The sequence below is a fragment of the Orcinus orca genome, chromosome 15 (genome assembly GCF_937001465.1).
Source record: "Orcinus orca chromosome 15, mOrcOrc1.1, whole genome shotgun sequence".
In the NCBI taxonomy this organism is placed as follows: Eukaryota; Metazoa; Chordata; class Mammalia; order Artiodactyla; family Delphinidae; genus Orcinus; species Orcinus orca.
Window position 1 is genome coordinate 27,578,282 of NC_064573.1, and position 22,336 is coordinate 27,600,617.

A 22,336-nucleotide genomic window follows, 5' to 3' on the forward strand; every position below is an offset into this window, starting at 1 on the left:
AAGGTTAGGGCTCGTAACATACTCATTCAAGGGGACAGTAGTTGGCGAAGCTCTGGTGAAGGTGGGACAAGATCACTCCAGGGAGCTAGCTCTCAGGTCCCGAAAGGCTATTTGGGCTACTTCAGAGGACATCTGGGCATCTGTCTATGGCCTGTGGGAAGAGTGCCCTGCACTGGGCAGAGTTTTCTTAGAGGGGTGGGGATTTTCACTTCTACCCCACCCTCATCCATACTTGAGAGAGAGAGATGCCGCTTCTGCCCACCAGCCTGGCTTAATGAGAATTGTTCTGCCTCTGGAAGGAGATTGTTTGACCAAATTTGAAAAATTACCATCAATTTTCGGCCTCTTAGCCCCCAAAGTTTTTTTTTTTAAAACATTTTATCACTCCTGTACAACTTCTCTTGGCCAGAGAATTCAGTGATTAATAATACTTGGCCCCGGCGGTTCTTTCTTACATCACACTAGCAGATAATGTGTTTTTTTATTTGTACATATACAACCTGGCCATCTTGATCACAGTGCGTTATAGAGTTTCTGGGGTCCTGTGGCTTTTCTAGACTTGCTGGACATACTTTTTCCTTTCTCTGAATAACTTAGCTTTTATCCATTTTTTTCCAAATGAGTTTGGCAGCTCGTATTACAGTTAACTTTTAATTCCTGTAGGGGTTAAAGGGGGAACTTGGGAGGGAAAAACAACCCAGATACCAGTGACCAAAGTGGTACCTTGTAAATGACAAACTATGAAGTGGTGTGGGGAGAGAAGGGAGGGGGAGAGATAATCTTGTCCAGTTGAGCTGAAAGCATTTTTCATATCCAAATAGTTTTCCTCTCCTGAAAATCCAATAGAAAGCATGGTTGAAGGACTGTTCCCATCAGATCCAGTGCTTTGGATGGAGATTCTCAAGGGCTTAACAGAGAGAAGAGGGGATTTCCTACGACAATTTGCCCATAATGAATGAATAGGGTTTCTGGTTCTATCTCTTGTTAGAATAGCCGGGGTGGGGGTGGGGTGTCTCCCTCCGTTTTGGGTGATTGAGCCCCAGAAGCCTTCATCCTCCATATGGAGGGGATCACTCATCACAGGATGGTGGGACAACCTGGCCTGCATGCTCCCTTATAACCCTGAGATTCCAGAGCCCCCCTCCTCTTCCTGCCTAGAAACCCCTGCACTGAAGGGCCTGAGTTTTCTTCTTCCTCTCGTGGTGGTGCACCTGCTGGCAGAGGGGAAAGAGAGCGAGGGGCCGGAGAGGGTGAGCCTTGGGGTGGTTCCCCGACATGTGTGTGGAAGGAAGTCCCCGTGTAAAACTGCACATCTTGGTGCTCATCACCGGGCCTGTCAGTCTCTGAAAGAGCCTCAGGGCAGATTTTCCTGCTTCCGGTCACACTGATCACTGTTTCTTGAGTGCCCTCCATTTCCTAAGGATCTTCACACTATCACCCAGCATGTAAATGCCTTGTGGTTTATCTGGTGTAAAGAACATGGTGGTGTCCTTTGGGTCTGCCCACTTCCCACCAGCTCCTATAACTGTTATGTGGATCTCCAGCTCCTAAGCATCGTTATATTGATCATCTACATCAGGGACTAGCCCACTATGGCTTGTGGGCCAAATCTAGCTGCTTGCTTAATAAAGTCTTATTGGAACACAGCTACCATCATTCATTTACATATTGTCTAAGACTGCTTCGCTCTACAATGACAGAGTTGAGTGTTTGTAAGAGACTGTATAGCCCCCAGAGCCAAAAATATTTACTATTTGACACTTTCTGGGAAAAAGTTGATAACCCCTGATCTATATATAAATAAAGATTGAATGTAAGCTAATGCCTATAATTGGGAAGGCAAATTATGAAATTCATGGATAAGTTTTTTTCTTCTACTCAAGCCTAACCCTTTGTTTAAAGTATCATAAATCTCATAAAGCTTCCAACACCCACAAGCAGACAGGAAAATGAAATAAATTTCCCCAGCCTCTCACATACTGAGCTCAGGTACTTTCCTCAACTGAATTCCCTGCTTAAAGTTGCTGGCTTGACCTACACTGAGAAATGCTTATCCTTCATCATGAGTCATATAGGATTCTAACTTACTGATTCCTTCCTGCTACGGAATACCCTCTCGTCCTTTACTTTGACCCCTGAACATTCAAGACTCCCTATTTAGACACTTCCAGTGCCCTAGCTGTCCCTGTTTTTACTTTAAAACTACCTGTGTGAAATTCCTCTCTTTAATGGAAAGCTGTATGTGCCCATCAGCCATTAGCTCCGTGCACCGTGGTGCCTGCATCCCCCGAATTTTCACCCACTCAGGAACCACTCAGCAAGTTCAGTATCACAGCATCTATTATTTAGTTAAACATGCCAAGAAGATCATCTCTTAATCACCTTTCCAAAAGACTTAAGCCAATGACATTGAAAACACATCCCTTACTACTAGTGCCAGCAAGCTCCTCACCAACTTCCTCTAACAATGCACAATGATTAGTTAAGGTGATCTGGGCAGGAAGAGAAAATCAGCACCAGGGAAAGGGAGTTACAGGTGTGTTTGGTTCCACACGGGTACAAAGAGAAGCAAAGAAAGTGAGTGCTGCAGCTGATTGACCCAGAGTTGAGATTACAGGGAGCAGACCCAAGTCCAGGCAAAGAGCATTTCTGCCTGTAACTTGGTTAATCACCACTGAGGGACTTCTCTTCTTCACTGCTTTTCACTGTCAGGTAGTAGATGCGGTTGGCCTCTGGGTAGGTGACTTTGCTGAGCGGGAGCTTGTTGATGGCCGGGTTGTTGGTCGTCAGGAGCAGGAAGGTGAGTGCCGAGAGGCAGAAGGGCCAGGTGCCTGGTGGCACACCAACCTGAAATCAAAAACACTGGGATCTGAAAATGTTCCTGGGTTCCGGGGACCTTGGGGGAGAAGGATGCGGTAGGGGTTGAGGATGGGGCATTGGTTTCTGGATTTATCATGTCAGAGTAGTTGGTTTGAATTTGAGGTGTTGGTACCTTTGGGCACAATCAGAATCTTTTAATGATGGAGCTGAAAATCCCCCAGGGATGATCTCCCATATCCGGCCAAACATGAGTACCTCCATCTGTCCATCCATGTTCTCCACTGCTAGTAACAATACTCTCTTTCACACACACACACACACACACACACACACACACCCTCAGAGGCACATGTATGCTATTGCCAGTCCTTCTCTGCACAGACCCTGGATAAACCTTGACAAGGGTGTTGTATGGAGTGCTAGCTACCAGAAAACAATCACAAGACTCCAAATGTCCTGAAGCCCTGGCTGGGGAGGGGCACTTTAGGGTAGTGTCAGGAGACCCCAAACTTACCACTGACATTATGTTGGAGAGGGCTGCTCCCATGTATGCACAGAACAGGGCTGTGGAAAAACAAGGACCATCAGGAGTCAGCTTTCCAGGGTCCGCCCCCAGCCCTCCCCAAGAGCAGGGCTCCGCTCTGGCTCCAGCAGCTTTGGTGTTTGCACCATACCCTGACATCTGGCATGTTTGCCTGACATTATTAGTTATCTTTGCAGGTAGATGTGACCCATCTCCCATCAGGCTGTGTGTTCTCTGAGGGTAGAGATTAAAGCTTACATACCCCTTTATCCCCTCCCCACTTCCATGGTGGCCTTGAATAGAGTCAGGGGTCAATAAGCATCTTTCACTAGTCCACACTGACCTTGGTGATGGTCTGGCACAGGCTGATCTGTCTGGGGGTGAGTGGTCAGACTATGTGAGCTCTGGATAAAGTCCCTCCTGTCCAAGATTCTGAGCTGCTGTGATGCTGTTGGACCTTAATCAAGTCCCACCACGGCTGGGCCTTATTGGGTCCCTGAGCCAGGCATGTGGGTTCACCCATAGGATGAGAGTAGTTGGACAGTTAGGGGAGCTCATCCACACCCCTGGTGCCTCTGGACAAGCTCCTTCTACCGCTGTACCTTTGCTCTGTTTCTCTGTCCAGAACACCTTTTCCCCCATCTTTGCCTATCCAAATCCCACCCTGAAAGTGTTGAGATAAACCCCAGCCTCCTCTTGAAGCCTTCCCAGATGGTTCCAGCCACAGGAATCTGCCACTCCTCTGAAGGACAAAGACAGTTACAGTCTGAACCTCAAAATACCTGGCACTTTTGACTTGGTAAATATTTACAGAGCCCACTGTCTCCAAGCCCAGCCTTGTGCCGGATGCTGAGGAGGATACGAGAGACATGGAAGTCATTTACAGTCCCCACACGTAAGTGGGGAAAAAACAGGAAAAGCTCTTCTAGATGATACTCTGCCCTTTAAGAGCATGGTGCTGGGGTGCAGGTGTAATGATCGTGGCCCATTTCTCTTCTCTTCTCTGTTTACTCTATGGAAATCAAGCTTCCTTAGTGCTATGTTCTCATTTTCTGGGACCTCAGTGCTGCCAGGTACATACATCATCTCACTGGATCTTTCCAACCATCTTTTTAGATATCTTAGCCTGAATAATTGTGCAATTATTTCTCCTCTGCTAGACCATGGCTTCATGAGGATGTGGTCACCTCTGTATTCTCCATGCCTAGCCAAGGGCCTAGAACTTAGTGGTGCCTTACAAATAGTGGTTGAATGAAGAGTTATTCAGGGCAGGAACACTGCCACTAGCACATGAGGAAACGTGTGTGGGATTTCCTTGTGAAATTTATAACACTATGTACATATAGTAGCAGTAATAGTGGTGATGACTCCATCTGACAGTGGAGGAGCCTCAAATCCCCCAGCTGTTAGGGACCCTACCATTAAACCCTCTAGTGATAGGACCCCAGCCACAGTCCTTCCATCACTACTGCTCAGTACTGATTAGTGGCCACCATGGATGTCACATAACCAGGGGAGTGGGGAGGGCAAGGAACAGCAGAGTGGCTTGGTTGCCAGCTTTCCCAGATACCCACCGCAGATGAGGGCCAACAGGTGGGTCTGCCAGGTAAGGGCATAGAACATGCCACCGATGGCGATGCAGGAGAGGACGCAGTTGTAGCTCCAGAGGCCCAGGTAGATAGTCTTGAAGGGCGTGGCCACCGTCAGGGCTGTGGGACAAGGTGTTGCATTTCTGGCTGATTCAGGGTCGCAGCACAAAGATCACCCCATGCTGGTGCCAGGTCTCAGGTGGCCTCTCTTCCGTCGTTCCCCCCACACCTGCTACCCCTACTCATCAGAGGATCCTCTGCAAATAGTGTCTGGTCTTAGGAAACCAAAAATGGGAGGAGAGCAGTGGTTTCCACTGTTTTTCAAAGATTTCACTCAGAGGTATGACTACTTCTATGGTGAGGGTAAGCCAAACAGGTGGACTCTAGGCCCTCCCCACTCCTTTGGCCAGAGCAGCTGCATTTTTAGCAAGAAAGATTTCAATTGAAAAAGTTCTGCTTCAACTGGTTGAAAAACATTATGTATATACAGATATAGCTATATCTATATATACAGTTGGAGAAATGGGAAGCAAAAGGGGTAGGATGTGAACAGCAGGTGATCTGGGTAAAGAATTTGTGGGTGCCTCTTGGACTATTTTTATTTTCGTAATTTTTTTTTTTTTTTTTTTTTTGTGGTACACGAGCCTCTCACTGTTGTGGTCTCTCCTGTTGCGGAGCACAGGCTCCGGACACGCAGGCTCAGTAGCCATGGCTCACGGGCCCAGCCGCTCCGCGGCATGTGGGATCCTCCCGGACCGGGGCACGAACCTGTGTCCCCTGCATCGGCAGGCGGACTCTCAACCACTGCGCCACCAGGGAAGCCCTATTTTCATAATTTTTGATAAGTTTGAAATTCTTTCCAAATAAAACAATTTATTTTTAAAGTTGTGCTTCCAAGAAGTTTTTGAAAAATATTGCGATAAATCAACAGGCTCCTATTCTTAACGCGCCCGACGTCTATTTCTGACTCTACTGTCTGCAGTTACATATATAAGTGTGTATATATACACATATATAGAAATTAAATGACATTTGTCAAATGGCAATTCAATTTCTGAGAAAAGTTTTCCTTTTAGCTTAGTCAAAATTTCGAAGGGCTGGGTCATTTATACCTCTGCTTGGTCTGCTACTGGCCCCCACCCTCACTGGGTTACCCTCCTCCCACCCCTCAGCTCCCAGGGGCTCAGCTTACAGGTCAACACGTCTCAGTCCCTTTGCATCTCTCCACACATCTTGCTACTGCAATCTGCTCCCTTTGCAGACTCGAGAAATGGAAAAATAATTCTCAAGCCCTGACAGTGTTTAAAAACTCCAGTGAAGGGCTCCCCTGGTGGCGCAGTGGTTGAGAGTCCGCCTGCCGATGCAGGGGACACGGGTTCGTGCCCCAGTCCGGGAAGATCCCACATGCCACGGAGCGGCTGGGCCCGTGAGCCATGGCTGCTGAGCCTGCGCGTCTGGAGCCTGTGCTCCGCAACGGGAGAGGCCACAACAGTGAGAGGCCCGCGTACCGCAAAAAAAAAAAAAAAAAAAAAAAAAAAAACAACTCCAGTGAAGATAAGTCTAGACAATTTGCTGTGTGCTGGGGAAAAATGACCCCAGGAAAATGATCCCTGCAGAGAGGGGGCCCTGTCCTACCTGCTAGCATCCCCACGATTGAGCCAATGGCTGCATGCAAGCAGATGAGTGGCGAGCAGATGAACAGGGCCACCAGGAACACGCCACCTGTCCAGGGATTGTCACAGCCATACACCTGTCCGACCCCAATGGGGATGGATTGTAGCAGCTGCAAAGTCAATAGAATCCAGGTCACTGGAGCGTGGGCTGATAATGCAAGGACCAGGCCCTAGGGCCAAGAGTGAGCCATTCCTGGGTGGGTAATGGGGTGGAACGGAAGGATGGCTGTGCCCTCCAGTGTGTGGGAGAACGTGGGAGGGCACAAACTGGAACAAATAACTCCTCACTCCACCACCTGGCAGGCATCTGAGCATCCCTCATGCAAAGCCGGGCAGGTCCCCCAACACAGAGGCCAGACAGAAGTGCTTCTGAGGGACACATGGCTTTTGCTTTGAGGGGACCAGAGGATACCTCCCTGGACTGCCACTGGGGATTTCAGGCACTAGGGGATTTCCCCTAGACCTTCTGAAATTCTAGAAATATTCCAGGAATTTTGGAAATATTCTAGGCCATTTTGATGAATGATTTGACCAAAGGTCAGCCAGCTCATTGTGGCCAAGCCCAGGCTAGAGCCTCTGAGCTTGACCCCTAGTCTACTGGTGGCTGCCTCACATTCAGTGCTACCTGGGGGATGGTGGGACCCTGGGAAGGAGGGGAAGCCACTTCCCCTGCTCTGGAGGAGCACTTCGCATTGCAGAAAGGTAGCGTGAGGAACATCTGGAGAACAGCATGGAGCCCCAAATCCCTGGGCCTGAGAGTCATTGGGTGGCGCTGGAATTGGAGGTGATTGATTTGGCAGTGATGTCAGATAGCCTTTTTTTGCCCTAGCTGAACCACCCACACCTTGGCAAAAAGGAAAGGAGGGAGATTGACAGGGCAGGGAGAGGACTGGCTTGGGAGTCGAGAGCTCTAGCTTTTTTTTTTTTTTTTTGCGGTACGCGGGCCTCTTACTGTTGTGGCCTCTCCCATTACGGAGCACAGGCTCCAGATGCGCAGGCTCAGCAGCCATGGCTCACGAGCAGACTCTCAACCACTGCGCCACCAGGGAAGCCCGAGAGCTCTAGCTTTTAGGGGGCTCTGCAGGAGGTCATTGTGTAACCGCTGGCATGTCGCCTCCTAATCTGGGCTCTGGTGGCCTCCTCCGTAAGATGGGGAGGCTGTCCTAGCCGACTATCTTCCAGCTTTAAGGTTCTGCCAACTCCTTTCTCCATTACCAGCTCACATGACCTGTTTGAGGACAGGCCTCCTTTACCTGGGCCCATAATAGGTGCTTAATAAATATGTGTTGGTTAGCTCAGTGGTTTCCAAACTTTGTGTACATTGGAATCACCTAAAGTTCTTTTAAAAAAATGTTGATGTCTGGCCCCTCCCCAGACATTCTGTTTTAACTGGTGTGGGGGGTCAGGAGGCAGGGCTGGGGCCTCTGGTGACTCTAATGTACAACAGAGCTTGGGGGCCAATGGATTAGCTACAGACAATCTACTGTAGATGTTGGGAGTGCATTGCATTTCTCCCTTTGGTGAAATTTTGTTCTTTTTAACAACTTGACTTAATTCTGGAGTCAGTATGATTTCTTTAGAGAATTTGAGGAGTCCCAGAGAGCTTTTAAACTATGTCCATTCTTGTCTCCGAATGGGTGGCCTTTTAATCACCAAGCACTGTTTGGGCCAGAGTCTATAGACTTCTGCAAGGAATCACAGGGTGGGGGCCCCATCTTATTTAAAGAAACCCTGAAAACCCTTGTACCAGTCCAGGGAGCTCAGCTTCAGAGTGGGAACAGGTTGGAAATCTACTCAGTAAATATTCCATGACTTCCCTACATCTGAGGAATGCAGGATGCTGCGGGGAATCCGACTCCCACCTTCCCAACTGGGGACCCAGGTTTAAAGGCCAAGCAGGCAAGAATGAGAAGAATGAGGGGACGAGCTGCTTTGGAGTGAAGCCTGCGTTTAGAATGAAGCTCTGCCGGTTTCCAAATTTCAGCCTGGCGAATGGTGGCCCTGGTCCCTCCAAGCTGTGCTCCGGGCCACAGCCAATACCCTGGTGCGCAGTGCAGTCAGGTGTGCGGTGGAAATTTACTAAGGACCGGCCTCCTATGTACTCCGGATAATCCTTGTGTAACAACAACAAGCTGGTTAAACAAAACAGAAGTCACTCCCCTCATTGTTTTGAAGAGAAAGAGGGAAATGGCATTGATTCTTCAAAACTCAGATCTGGATGTGCAGAAGAAAAGTAGCCAGTGGTCAGAGTGGTGGTGGTGGGGAATTCAGAGGGTGTGCTTGGGCCTCAGGGTATCTGGATTTGGCTCCTACCACTTTGTTTGTTTTGAAGATGAACAAGAGGTACCTCTTCTGTGTGGCTGTCTCCACTCTGGTTCCCTCAGCACAGGACAGTACAGCCTCACCGTGCAGGGTGGGTGGGGGGCTTGGTGGCCCTTTCTCTCTGGCAGTGCCACATGTCCCTGTGGCTGTCACTCAGACTCACACCTAGGGCTCAGGGATAGCGGGTTGTGCCCCTGAAGCCGTGTGTGTCCAGTCGCCAGATGGCTGATCATTGATGATTCAAAATTAGTTTTGTCCCTGCTCTGACCCCAGCAGTTTTCCATTTGAGAGGGTGGGCTTTTGCTTAAATGCAGGGCTCTGTCTTTTCCTGTCTTTTCCATTGTCTTGAATTTAGGCCCTAATCCTGCCTCTGATCCCATTCTAACCTCAGCCTCAGGTAAACCTTTTAAAAAGACAAAAGCTTGAAAAAGGTTTGGCATTGCTGGCAGCAGTGTTTGCCATGAGGGGCAGGGGAGCCTTTCCTTTTCTGACAGGTTCAGGCTCGGAGTTTGGCTGACGCTGCAGGGCCTGTGCTGTCCACCCCACCTGGTGTCTGCCCGGCACCAGGGCCACCCAGAGGTTTAAGCACATCTAGACAAAGGACTTGGCTGTGGGGGGAGGGCTCAGAAATCAGATTTTGTGAACAATATTTGAGGCACTAGCTACAGTTTGACCTCAGGGATCTAACCCTCTCTGTGCCTTGGTTTTCCCGTCTGTGAAAGGGGATGATGATAGAACTTACAGCATTGGGTTATGATGAGGGTTAAATGAGTTAGTAAGCTAAGGGCTTGGAACAGTGTCTGATACATAATAAACTTGCTTTAGTGTAAGCTGTTAGCTATCTCTATATTCATTAACAAAGGCAAAATTTTACGATTCTATATATCTAATCTTATGTTAGGTTTTTATTATATCCCTTGATCTCTGATGTCTAGAGATCAGTAGAATAAATGAATATGTACATGTGTGATAGAATATAAAGCAGGGTTTCTCAACTTTGGAATTGCTGAAATTTTGGGCTGGTTAATTCTTTGCTGTGGGACAGGGGCTGACCTGTGCATTGTGGGATATCTAGCAGCATCCCTCGCCTCTACCCGCTGGATGCCAGTGGCACCCTTTCTCCCCAGTCTTGATAATTATAACATTTCTGCAGACATTTGCCTTCCCCAGGAGGGCAAAAATCACTCCTGCTTGAGAACCGCTGATATGGAAAATAAACAAAAATTTAACCCCATCTTCTATTGATAATATCTTTAAAATCTTAATTTTAAACATTATTTTAGTGTCCTGACCCTTCACCCAACTATCTGTTTTATTTAATATTTTCCCCTTAATCCCACCGTTCTGTCTTGTCAACTTAACCTTTATCTGTAAACTTGTTTATTATCTGTTTCCCTGTGCAGAGTGTAGGCGTCATGAAGGCAGGGATGATGTTTTGTTCTCCATGTATTCCCAGTGTCTGATAAGGTCCTCAGTAGGGGTTTATTGAAAGAACATATGGAGGTGGCAGTGACCGTTTCCTGTCCTCCTCTCTGCTAAGACCCATCATCTGCTGGAGGTGCATCTAGAGAAGATGAGAGCCTGAGTAATCCACAAAGTGGTGAGTGAGACGGTCTGCAGTGGAAACAAGGCCCCACACACCTGCCACTGGTGACTTACCAAAGACATCTCAATCTCTGACCAGGTGATGTTCGGCACTGAAGACACGGGCTCCACCAGCGTCGTGGGGAAGAAGAGGTTGTAGTGGCCTGTGGCTGCCAAGTACAGGGTCACTGCGATGTTGAAGGGCAGTGTGAAGACCGGGAGGTCCCACTTGCTGAAGATGGAACTCAAGGCACTAGAAAAGACAGGGCTGGAGATGGAAGGGACAAAGGATTAATCGCTGTGCTCATCCTTCAGTCTATACTGTCTAGTCAGCTCTGTATCCCCTCTCCTTGGCACAGACATTCCTGGCTCCCTTGAGACTTGAGTGGTCCATTTACCTGGGACTGGAAATAAGGTGTTCAATATAAGTCTACATCTTTGGGAAACAAAACTTAAAAGTCTTATAACTTGTTTTCAATAGAAAATGTTATAAAATAATTTATATATTTCCTTGTTTCTTAAACCAAGAAAACTAAACAAAATCTTATCCTTACAAAATGTCATGTATTGCCTTTGGATCATTACAATGTACATCACAACGTATCGTGGGCTGTGATAACATTTAGACTGTATGCTTTAGATAACCTTCTAAGAGGAGGCTGCTACGAATATAGCAATTCAGCTGAAGTACTTGGAATTATGCTAGGAGCCACCATGTGAAAATGAAACCTTCAGTTGACTGTGTCCTCTGTCTTCCTGGTGTCTTCCTTGGGGAGAGAGTGGATTCTGGAGAAAGATGGAGCGAGGTGCAAATCCTAACTCCTACACTTACAGGCTGAGTGAGCTGCGTTAGGAAATTAACCTTCCTTAGCCTCAGTTTCCTCTGAAAGGGCCATCCACCTGGCACCCAACACTCTACATCCCCCACAAGCAGTGAGCTGCAGGACAAAACTTGAACTCATGTGATGCAGTTGATTGGCTCACTTTTAATTAAGTACGATGAATCTCAATTGGGCATTTAAGACTGCCTGAAATCCCTACTATACGTCCCTAGCAAATTAACTCTCCAACTTGCTGAGACAACAGTTTTGCATTTTCTCCTTTCTCAATTCTTCACTTTCTGCTTCCCTTTAGTTTCAGCTAACCACCTTGCTTTACGCCACTAAGAAAACAGAAATGACAAGATGAGAAATGCTTCATTTTCCCGACCATAAGATTCATACTCCGACTGCTTTGTTCTCACATACTCTTCCTCTCTGCCTTTTTCGTATAATGGAAGTGTCCTTGCTCCCTTATCAGGCCAATTCTTTTCCTTGTACTTTGGGATCCAGTCTCTCAAAGACTTCATTCTTGGCAATTCTCTCCTTTCTCTCCTGCAGCTTCAACCTCTCCTTTTTCTCCAGGTCACTCTCATAAATACATAATGTGTTCTAGTACATTCTACCTTAAAAATCCTCCCCCTTTCTTATTTCTGCTCCAAATATTGCCCCTTTTCTCTGCCCCCTGCACAACAATACTCTTCAAAACTTGTCTATCTTTGTTGTCCCCAATTTTTCTACTCCCATTCTTTCCTAAACCCACTCCAGTCAGGTGGATGTTCTCCCCACACCACAGAAATGGCTTTTGTCCAGTTCACCGATGACATCTCTCCTGCCATGGTCATTCTCTGCCCCTTTCATTTGACAGTTGGATCCTCCGCCTGGATCGAAACACTTTCTGTCAGGGCTACCACGACGCTGCACTTAGTTGCTTCTCTAGCTTATCCTTCTCAAGTCCCCTTCAGTGGTTCTTCCACTCTTCTGCCAGGCATCTAAATCTTGGAAGATCCTACAGCTCTGTCTTGCATCTTCTCTTTTGGAATCCTCTCCTCCTGGGTGATAACCTTTAGTTTCAAGGATGAAATATCTTCCATATGCTTCTGCCTTCCTAATCTTGACCAAATCACTAAGTTCCAGATTTGCACATCCAATTTCTTTCTCAGCATCTCTACTCAGAATGCTGAAGTTTAATATGTCCAGACAGAACTCTTGACGTGTGTCCTGTCCCTCACCATCAACTGGTTTTTCTTTCCGTCTCCTCCATCAACCCAGGTGCTCAGGCAAATTATAGGAGTGCACCGAGTCTTCCTTCACCCCCACCCCCAAACTCCACAGCCTCCCAGAAAGTCCTGCCAACTACCTTCCTTAAAATATACCCCAAGCCCAACCACTTCTCTTCACCTTCATGGACATCACCCTGGTTAAAGCATTCCTGTCCTCTGTGGGTTATTGCAGCAGACCTAACTATGCTTCTAGCATCCACTCCCACTCCAGCTAAAATCCATTCTCCACACTACCAGCAGAGTGATTTGTTTAAATTTAAACCACATCCTGTCACTCCTCTGCTTAAAACCTTTTAACTGCTTCTCATCACAGTTGTAAAACTCAAGAGGCTTACTGGAGCGGTACAAACTATTAGGTACAAAATAAGCTACAAGGATATATTGTACAATACGGGGAATATAACCAATCTTATAATAACTATAAATGGAGTGTAACCTTTAAAAACTGTGAATCACTATATTATACACCTATAACTTATATAACATTGTACAGCAACTATATTTCAATTAAAAGAAAGGCTTACTAGATCCACAAGGTGTATGGGCCTTGGCCATCATCTACTTCTGCCCTCACCTCCTGCCACCCCTCCTTCATTCACTGGGCTTCAGCCCCTCTGGTCTTGTTTCTTGAACACATCATACTTCTCCAGTAGGTGTCTTTGCATATGCCACTGGTTCTGCCTGCAATATACTTCACCCAGATCTTCAGATGGCAGGTACTTTCTTATTTAGGTGACAGTTCAGATGTCTCCTCTTCCAAGTGGTCTTCCCTGACCACCCAAGTCTGGGATCACTCTTTGTCCCATTTGCTCCATTTTGCTTTCCTCAAAGCACATATCATATCTTGAAACGATCATTTTACTGAACAATTGATGAGTTTATTTCTATCTTTGCCAAGAAGAATGTCAGCTCCCAGAGGATGGAGACTTTCTCTTGCTCACAGCTCTCCCCGACATCTAGAATAGTCTCTGCACATAGCAGGCCCTCAGCAAATTTTTGTTTGTTGGATAACTCCAGCACTACTTAGTACCTACGCTGTGGATTGGATTTCCAGGATTGTGTGAGTGGATTCATGAAGTGCCCGGATAGTAGCACAGAGCTCAGCCAGCGTAGGGGCCCAATGTTTTTTTCTTTTTTTTTTTTTTCACTTTAAATTGGGAAGTGAGGGTGGGGATGGGGGCACGGCAGACACACTGCCACCCAGTGCACTGTGTCTGAGGGGCTTAATTTATGTAGTTATAAACCAAATGTATGCAAATGAAGACAAGTTCTCCTCCTCCTCAGGCGTGGCGTGTGGGGGACATTAAGGAAATCCCCACAGAAATGACTGTGTTAGCATTTTGTCTTGATAGATTAACGAAGAAATCCTAAGAAGAAATGTAAATTGCCCAGAATGCTTAATGTAGTAATTTATTTGCAAACACTCCTAAAAAGTAATGGAACAGCACTTAAACTAAATTAAACTAACTGTTTTTAGTAACTCCAGACTTTGAAACCAAAGAAAGATGTTAAAAATCAGTCGACATGTCAGAGAGTGGTAGAGTTCAGGGGGCTGGGGGACATGGGCTCCCCTCAGGCTTCCTGCTACCATGTGACAGTGGGTGCGACCAGACCCCTTGACGCTATAGGTTAGGAACCTATAGGAACCTACAGGAACGCTATAGGAACCACTGTAGGTTCAAGTGAGCTGAACATTACATATGTAAGAGGCCTATTTTTTGCTAACACCCTTCATCTTGACTTTTATTCCTTCTGAAAAATGAGGCAAATGCACAGCAAGACCTCAACTGATGCTTCTTGTTCAAAGATTCTATGCTTTAAATATAGACATTTTGTTTCAAGAAAGCTCTTTGATTCTATCACAAGTGAGTTTCAGCTTTTGGGTCTTGGTTAGGCCATGGGATAGACGATTCCCATGTAGGCTGGAGTTGAATAGTGCAGACTCTGGGTTCATCATCTGGGGCAGGTTGCATAGCCTCTGCATGCCTTAGCCTTCCCTTCTGTAAATTGGGGACAGTAATAGTCCTCCCTTGCCTAGCACTGTGCCTGGCATGTAGAAAATACTCAGTAAATGTTAGCCTTTATTACTAAGCCTATCATTCAGAGGAGGTTGTCAGCACAGTAAAAAAAAAAAAAAAAAAAAAAAAAAAAAATGTAGCAGTAAAAAAAAAAAAAAAACTCTTCCCTGGTGGCGCAGTGGTTGAACGTCCGCCTGCTGATGCAGGGGACACGGGTTCGTGCCCCAGTCCGGGAAGATCCCACATGCCGTGGAGCGGCTGGGCCCGTGAGCCATGGCCGCTGAGCCTGCGCGTCCGGAGCCTGTGCTCCGCAACAGGAGAGGCCACAACAGTGAGAGGCCTGCGTACCGCAAAAAAAAAAAATGTAACGTTTGCTCTTTGAAAGGTCCGTGTTATTCCAAACTCAAAATGATCCTCTTCTGTTGCAACTCAACTCAGGGACTCTTGCAAGATAGAGACAAACCAGGTTGACTATGAAGACACTGGGCCCCACAACATTGTCAGACACAGCACCTTGGGGCCCTGTAGGTCCGAGAGTGGAAAGAAGGAGGTGCCTCACCAGGACATGGCTGTGAAGGTCACAGGAAGCAGAAGCCACCAGTAATAGTCTAACTTCTCGGAGAACACAGCTATCAGCATTCCCACCAGCATCCCATTGTACCCATGGAGACCCGAGGCGATGGTGGTCCTGGGGTTGAAAACAGAGGTACTGTGTGAATTTGTTGGCACTTACTGGGTCTGTTCCTCCTGCTGCTCACAGAAAAAAGTCAGCTTAGTCAATGAATATAGGGTAGTCACACAGCTGCCGGCACATTTCTAGATCACACACACGCACACACACACACACACACACACCTTGATTACCCTTACTGATCTAGAATTAAATAATGCACTTTGTGTCTAAGCTCCCCTTTGCTTCTCAGGGGAGTCTAGACTGCTTTATATAGAGGGAAATCTAAGAGAAACCTGAGGTGTGTCACGGGGAAGGGGTGTGTGTGTGTGTGGTTTTTCAGAGAGAAAGGAGGGTTCAGAGAGCACTGGGGTAGTCAGGGGTGGCTCCCTGGCGGAGGAGGGATTTGAAGGAAGGGTAGGATTAGTTAGGCTGAAGCAAAAGTGCTCAGTTGGGAAGAGTGTGATGCTACATGGTAGGTTGGGTGGGACCCATCAGAGAAGGCTTTGGAAACCAAGCTGAGGGACTGGGTCTTTAGCTAATGCACACTTGTCTTAGATTCTTAATCAAGATATTTGGGAAGATTAGGCAGGGAATGTGTGTGTGTTTCCCTCATAAAACTGGGAGCAAAAAAAGAGTCCATGGAGCAGCTCTTTGAATGGCTTGGCAAGTTTTCCAGTGGATTATGGTCAGGAGGGAAGTTGGCGAATTAGACTGTCAGAGCAGGAAGGGACACAGGCTTCTTGAAGGTGACCTGTAGGTGGGCTGGATGGAGTTCACCTCAGGGCAGTTTTGGCGAACAGTGATGGAACAGTAGGACAAGAGCTGATCCTGTTGGAGGCCATTTCTATGCCAGCTCTCCGTGAGGCTGTAGGTGAGTGGCAGCAAGGAATAGGGAACCCACTGCTTGAAACAGAGACACAAATCTTGGCTGGAGCCTATTTCTTCTGTCACCTACCAGACCTACACCCCAAAGAATTCAGCCTCTTATTCATCTGATCTCGTATGGTCTCCCAGCTAGAATTGGCGTGGTCCCCCAAGGCCACCTTAGAGGGGCACTGACACTTCTCATGGGAGACAAGTCAACCCACGCCTGTGCCTTGGTGGAGCTGGAATGTCAGGGGGGCTGGAGGAGTGCAGCGTTGGTTATAACACAAGCAACTCGGATCACTCCCCAGGCTCTGGGGTCACCAGGGGCCCCCGGATCTGCCGTCCACTCTGTCCACGTGCCAGGGAGAGCACTGACCTCCAGCCTAGAAGACGCAGGTCACGTGTCCAAGCCTGAACCCTGCCATCCACTGGCTGTGGCTCCTTCCGTGAGCACCTTACTCCTCCTAGCCTTCTTTCTCTCACTTGCAAAATGTGGACCCTCTTACCTTCACTGTCTGCCTTGTGAAGTGGCAGGAAGAATCACAGGTAACAAGACACGACAGTGTTTTTCAATATTTTTACAGTACCCCATGGTAAGGAAGGAATGTGTTCATATTTTATAGTATGGCCCAGTTTCTCTCTCTCTCTCACCACCCCCACACACACCCAACATGATTGAAACAAAAATTTCACAAAATAATATTTACCTTTACTACATATGGATTACTCTAATCTGTTTTATTTTACTGTACTATTTTAATTTAAAAAATCCTGTTTTTAAAAATTCATGATCTACAAATGAAGTGGTGACTGCCAAATTTAAAAAAACCTGAGACTCTGGGCATTCCCAGACCTCTCTGATCATCAGAACTACCCAGGAGAATCTTGTTTAAAACACCGCCCACCTCCAGATCCACTGAATGGGAATATCTCTGGGAGGGAGGGGGACTGGGGCGGTGCTAAGAAACTACATTTCTTAACAATCACTCCAGGTGTTTCTGGCCATCAGGAAAGTTTGGGAACCATTGGAATAACATATGGCAAAGTCTGAGGAAATGGTCCCGTTCTCTAAAATGCGCTTGTTGTTGTTACTGGGCTTTGTGACCACCGGTGCAGAGCTGACCCCCACCCCCCTACCCAACCTGCCCCCTTTCAGCTCCTGTTGTTCCCTTCTCCATGCCACCCCCCCACGCCCTCACTGCCCTCTCCTCTCGCCTTCCTCTCTCCTACATCAATGTTACTAGATCAAGGCTGCCCTCTCTAAACTTCCCAACACTTAATGAGGTCTGCCTTCTCTGAGCTCTCCAGTATATACTGTCTTGTATTATTCTGAGACTTTTCTTATCTGTTAGTCTTATCTCCCTCAACTAGATTGTAGGCTCTATGAAGGAAGAGCAGCTTAAGTGTTCCTCTGCACCTGCCTTTGAGGGAGTGTTTCCAGAAGTCTCTACAGTCAGATGGAGCCTGGTACTGTCACTTGTTGTGAACTTAGGAGAAGTTTAACTGTGTAAAGAACTCCAGTGACATGTTTAAAGCTGATACTCAGGAGACTGTGGTTGGCTGATACTAGGATAAGGTCACTCAAGTAAACACTTCTCCACCTGTCTATCCCAAGAACCCAAGACCCTCAGAGAGAGGAACTCACCTGTCCTGGCTCAAGACAAGGGCAGTTAAAGTTGACACCACTGTCCCCAGACCCCCAGCAATTGTCCACCAGGGATTCTGGATCAGGAGCCCTATGAAGATGATGAGCCCGCTGAGAGGGTTGTTGACGAACATCACCTGAGCGGCCCCCCTCAGAACCCAGTCTGTGAACTGGAAGGCCAGGGGCTTATCTGAAAGAGATAAGCAGAGTCATCAGCAGGGATCAGCCTGTGCTTCCCTGCTGGACCACTGGTTGGCGAGGCAACCAAGGCAGACAGGGATGCACTAGCCAGGACATTTTCCCTCATTCAGTCTGGCGCCCAGCCCGAATCTCTGCGTGGCCTGACAATCAGTCCACAGTGGTGTCAGTTTTGCCATACAGACTGAGGCACCATGCTGAGACCAATTTAATGCTATTCCAGCCATCGCCTTGGTTGGTAAGGAAGCCCCAGGAACATTCCAAGGGAAATTTATTGGTCCAAAGGAAGAGGTGGGGAGGGAAGGAAACTCTTTTTGTGTAGAGCTGTATGACTCAGTTGAGGGCTGGTATCTGAGCAGCAAAGAATACAGTCTGGAGAAAAAAAAGGCTTGGAAAGAAATGATTTTAGCCCAGCTGTGAAATCAGCATTGAGTTATGTATTGACATTGAGTATTGACATGCATTCTGTCTCATTCTCTGGTTTGGTTTCCAGGACAATATATACAAGTGGGGGGCAAGTGGGGGAGGGTAGGTTAGGTATATTTGTTGCAACATTTAGTTTAGGGAAACTAGGAGAAGAATGATGTTAAAAGGGAAGAATCTGGAACATTGGGGAGGCTGAGGCCAATATTTTCTTGGCACATAGAAAATGACTATGGAATAAGTGAAGGAATGACCATTCAGTTTGTTTGAAAATGGCTTCTACGTTGCTAATGTGGTTGTCCTATATCTGTTCCATGTAGGAGTGAAGAATTTGCAAAGAACTAAAATCAGTGGAATGCACTGAATTCTGAAACCATGGGAATTCAGGTAGTAGGATACATTACGGCCACCCAGAGCCAGCCCTGAGCTGGAGGACCTCAAATGTGGGGGCCCTGCCATTGATGAGTGTGGGAGCAGCTTCCTTAGTCCAAGCCAGAGGGAGGGCTGGCTCTCTGGCCTGGCCTGGCTGCTTCTGCCCTGGGCATTGGCCTACCTTTCAGCCAGTTCCTGCATTCCTTCATCTCGCCTGTGAGGTAGCCCACAGCTTGAAAGAGGCTGATGCCCCCTTGGCCCAAAGAGCCCTGAGGGGCTGCCCCACTTTCTCTTCTTCTACCCTTTTCATTGGGTTTTTCAATCTTCACAATGTGGCTTTCTTCGCTGGATGACCGAAGATCCTTCAAGGAGAAGCCATGACAAAACATCAAATAATATAGCTTTTTGAGAGCAGGGGCATTTGGGGGTAGGGAAGATTGTCAGATTTTTTGATAAAGGTAGAGGATCATGAGACAAATAAATGTCCATTGTGCAATGCTGTCTAGAGTGCCCCACGCAGGCCTGCTCTTCCCAGGACTTCTACACGTTCCTCATAGCAGGGTTCTTAACTTTTTGTGCCATGGATCCCCTTTGGCAGTTTGGTAGGCCTGTGGGCTTCCTTCCAGAATGTTTGTAAATGAATAAAATAAATAAGATTGCAATGAAAACCAATTATATTGAAATGCAGTTACCACAGTATTAAAAAAAAAAACTGCTATGCATATAGGGGCACCAATTACAATTTTAAAGCATTGATGAGTGACTATGGGGGATAACAACTCAGGACAACTCTATAGGGCCGTTCTAGCTCCAGAACTCACCGTAGGCTCACCTGAGGCCTTTATTGTGACTGCATCACAGCCCAACTTCTGCCTAATTCTGCTGCCTTTACTTCTCTACAAGTATTGACCCCAAGGATACACTCCAGTAAACTTCTTACATCCAACTCTCCATCTCAGAGTCAGCTTTCTCGGGGAACCCAATCATGTGACAATGACAAAAATCTCAGGTACTACTAATACGGCTGTTGTTCTTTGCTTATATTTATAATTGAAGTAAATGTTAAAGTTCATTGGATGTTAGGGAAAATAAAGATAAATTAGTTTTTCCATCCAAGTTCATATCCCCGTCAATCTTGTCTATGGATGCCTGGGTCAGGACTCCTTGCTCTAAAACTGTGCTTTCCAATATAGTATCCATATGGCTCTTGGCACTTAAAATGTGGCTAATCTGAACTGAGATGTGCTCGAAGTAGGTTTTGAAGGTTTAGTATGAAAAAAGAATGTGTAAAAGATCTCAGTGATACTTTATATTGATTAAATATTAAAATAATAATATATGTATTTATATATATTAGGCTAAATAAAATATATTATTAAAATTAATTTCACCTGATTAATACAGATAGCCAAAAGGTACATAAAATATGCTCAACATCACTAATTATAAGAGAAATGCAAATGAAAACTACAATGAGGTATCACCTCATACCAGTCAGAATGGCCATCATCAAAAAGTCTACAAATAATAAATGTTGGAGAGGGTGTTGAGAAAAGGGAGCCCTCATACACTGTTGGTGGGAATGTAAATTGGTGCAGCCACTATGGAGAACAGCATGGAGGTTCCTGAAAAAACTCAAAATAGAGCTGCCATATGATCCTTCAATCCCAATCCTAGGCATATATACGGGGAAAAGCATAATTCAAAAAGATACATGCACCCCAATGTTCATTGCAGCACTATTTACAATAGCCAAGACATGGAAGCAACCTAAGTGTCCATCAACAGATGAATAGACAAAGAAGATGTGGTATATTTATACAATGGAATATTACTCAGCCATAAGAAAGAATGAAATAATGCCAATTGCAGCAACATGGATGGACCTTGAGATTATCATACTAGATGAGGTAAGTCAGTCAGAGAGAGACAAAATATGATATTGCTCATATGTGGAATTGAAAGAAAAAATAATGCAAAGGAACTTATATACAAAACAGAAATAGACTCATAGACTTAGAAAATAGACTTATGGTTACCAAGGGGGAAGTGGGGGGAGGGATGGTTAGTTTGGATTAACATATATACATTACTATGTATAAAATAGATAACCAACAAGGACCTACTATATAGCACAGAGAACTACACTCAATATTTTGTAATAACCTATAAGGGAAAAGAATCTGAAAAAGAACATATATATATATATATATATATATATATATAAAACTGAACAATAATATATATATAGTTATATATATAACAGAATCACTATGCTGTATATCTGAAACTAACACAACATTGTAAATCAACCATACTTAAATAAAAAATAAATTAATTTCACCTGCTTCTTTTTCTTTTTCTTTTTTAAAATGTAGTTAATATAAATTTAAACTTACACGTGTGGCTCATATTACGTTACTATTGTATACTGATGGTCTACAGCTTTCTCTAACCTCATCACTGCATCAAAACTTAAATGTCTTGAAGATGTCAGTAGAAATGGTGAAGTAAGGACCTCCTCAAATTCTCTCCTCCATTAAGGCAATGAGAACATTGGAAAAAAATGTGCTGGAGGTGGTGGATAACAATTGAGGAAAACAAGAAGCTCATCAAAAAGCTTAAAAGGAAAAACTGGGGAATGAGACATCCAAAGGGGGCTTTAAAAGCCTTGGGCATATTGCTGTGAATCTAGAACACCTCATGCATGTGTAGGGCTTGCACATGCCCAGGACAGTATGTATGCTCAAGAAAGACCTGAGAATGCCCTAAGCTCTCACCTCTGGCTTAGTTTGAATCTCTATGAAAGCAGAAATTAAAGGCTAGGTGGAGTTGAAAACTGCCTAGGTGAGTGTTGAAGATGCCCCAACACACAGACAGCTCTCCTTGGCAAAGACTGAGAAGCTTACTGATCCCAGGCATTTAAGGAAATCTCTGGCCAATAATTAGCTAAACTTTAAGCTGACTGAGCAGAGATTTCAGTGGCTACAAATGACAAAAAAATAAAGACTTTCCAGAACTAGTCCAGACAAGCCATTAAACAAACAAGCCAGCAACGACAAAACCTGGGGAGAGGGAAGAATCTGATTTTCAGAGTTGTCACATTATTTAAGACATCCAGTTTTTTAACAAACAATTATGAGACATGCAAAGAAACAAGAAAGTATGAGACAAGGGAAATAAAGCAATCAATAGGAACTGTCCCTGAGGAAGGCCAGACTTATTAAACAAAGATTTAAAATCACCTTAAAATATCATCAGGGAACAAAAGAAAACCATGTTTAAAAACTAAAGGAGAGTATGAGAAATATGAGAACAATCTCACTAAATAGAGATTATCAATAAAGAGGAAATTATAAAAAAGAAACAAATAGAAATCCTGAAGTTGAAAGGTATAAAAATGGAAATGAAAAATTTGTTAGAGGAGCTCAACAGCAGCTTGGAGCACTTAGAAGAAAGAATCAGGGCTTCCCTGGTGGAGCAGTGGTTGAGAGTCCGCCTGCCGATGCAGGGGACACGGGTTCGTGC

At 45.7% G+C, this 22,336-nt stretch overlaps 1 protein-coding gene across 1 annotated transcript in view; it reads right to left on the reverse strand.

Moving 5' to 3' along the window:
* The window catches only part of SLC14A2 (solute carrier family 14 member 2), a 55,036-nt gene that overhangs the window by 26,922 nt on the left and 5,778 nt on the right, over positions 1-22,336 (reverse strand). The window contains exons 2-9 of the mRNA XM_004266048.4: positions 18,990-19,170; positions 17,816-18,005; positions 15,190-15,318; positions 10,587-10,779; positions 6,568-6,715; positions 4,918-5,052; positions 3,335-3,384; positions 2,673-2,847 (exon numbers count right to left, since the gene is read on the reverse strand). Of these exons, the coding sequence (XP_004266096.2) occupies positions 2,673-2,847; positions 3,335-3,384; positions 4,918-5,052; positions 6,568-6,715; positions 10,587-10,779; positions 15,190-15,318; positions 17,816-18,005; positions 18,990-19,170 (1,201 nt within the window). The remainder of the gene's footprint in view (positions 1-2,672; positions 2,848-3,334; positions 3,385-4,917; positions 5,053-6,567; positions 6,716-10,586; positions 10,780-15,189; positions 15,319-17,815; positions 18,006-18,989; positions 19,171-22,336) is intronic.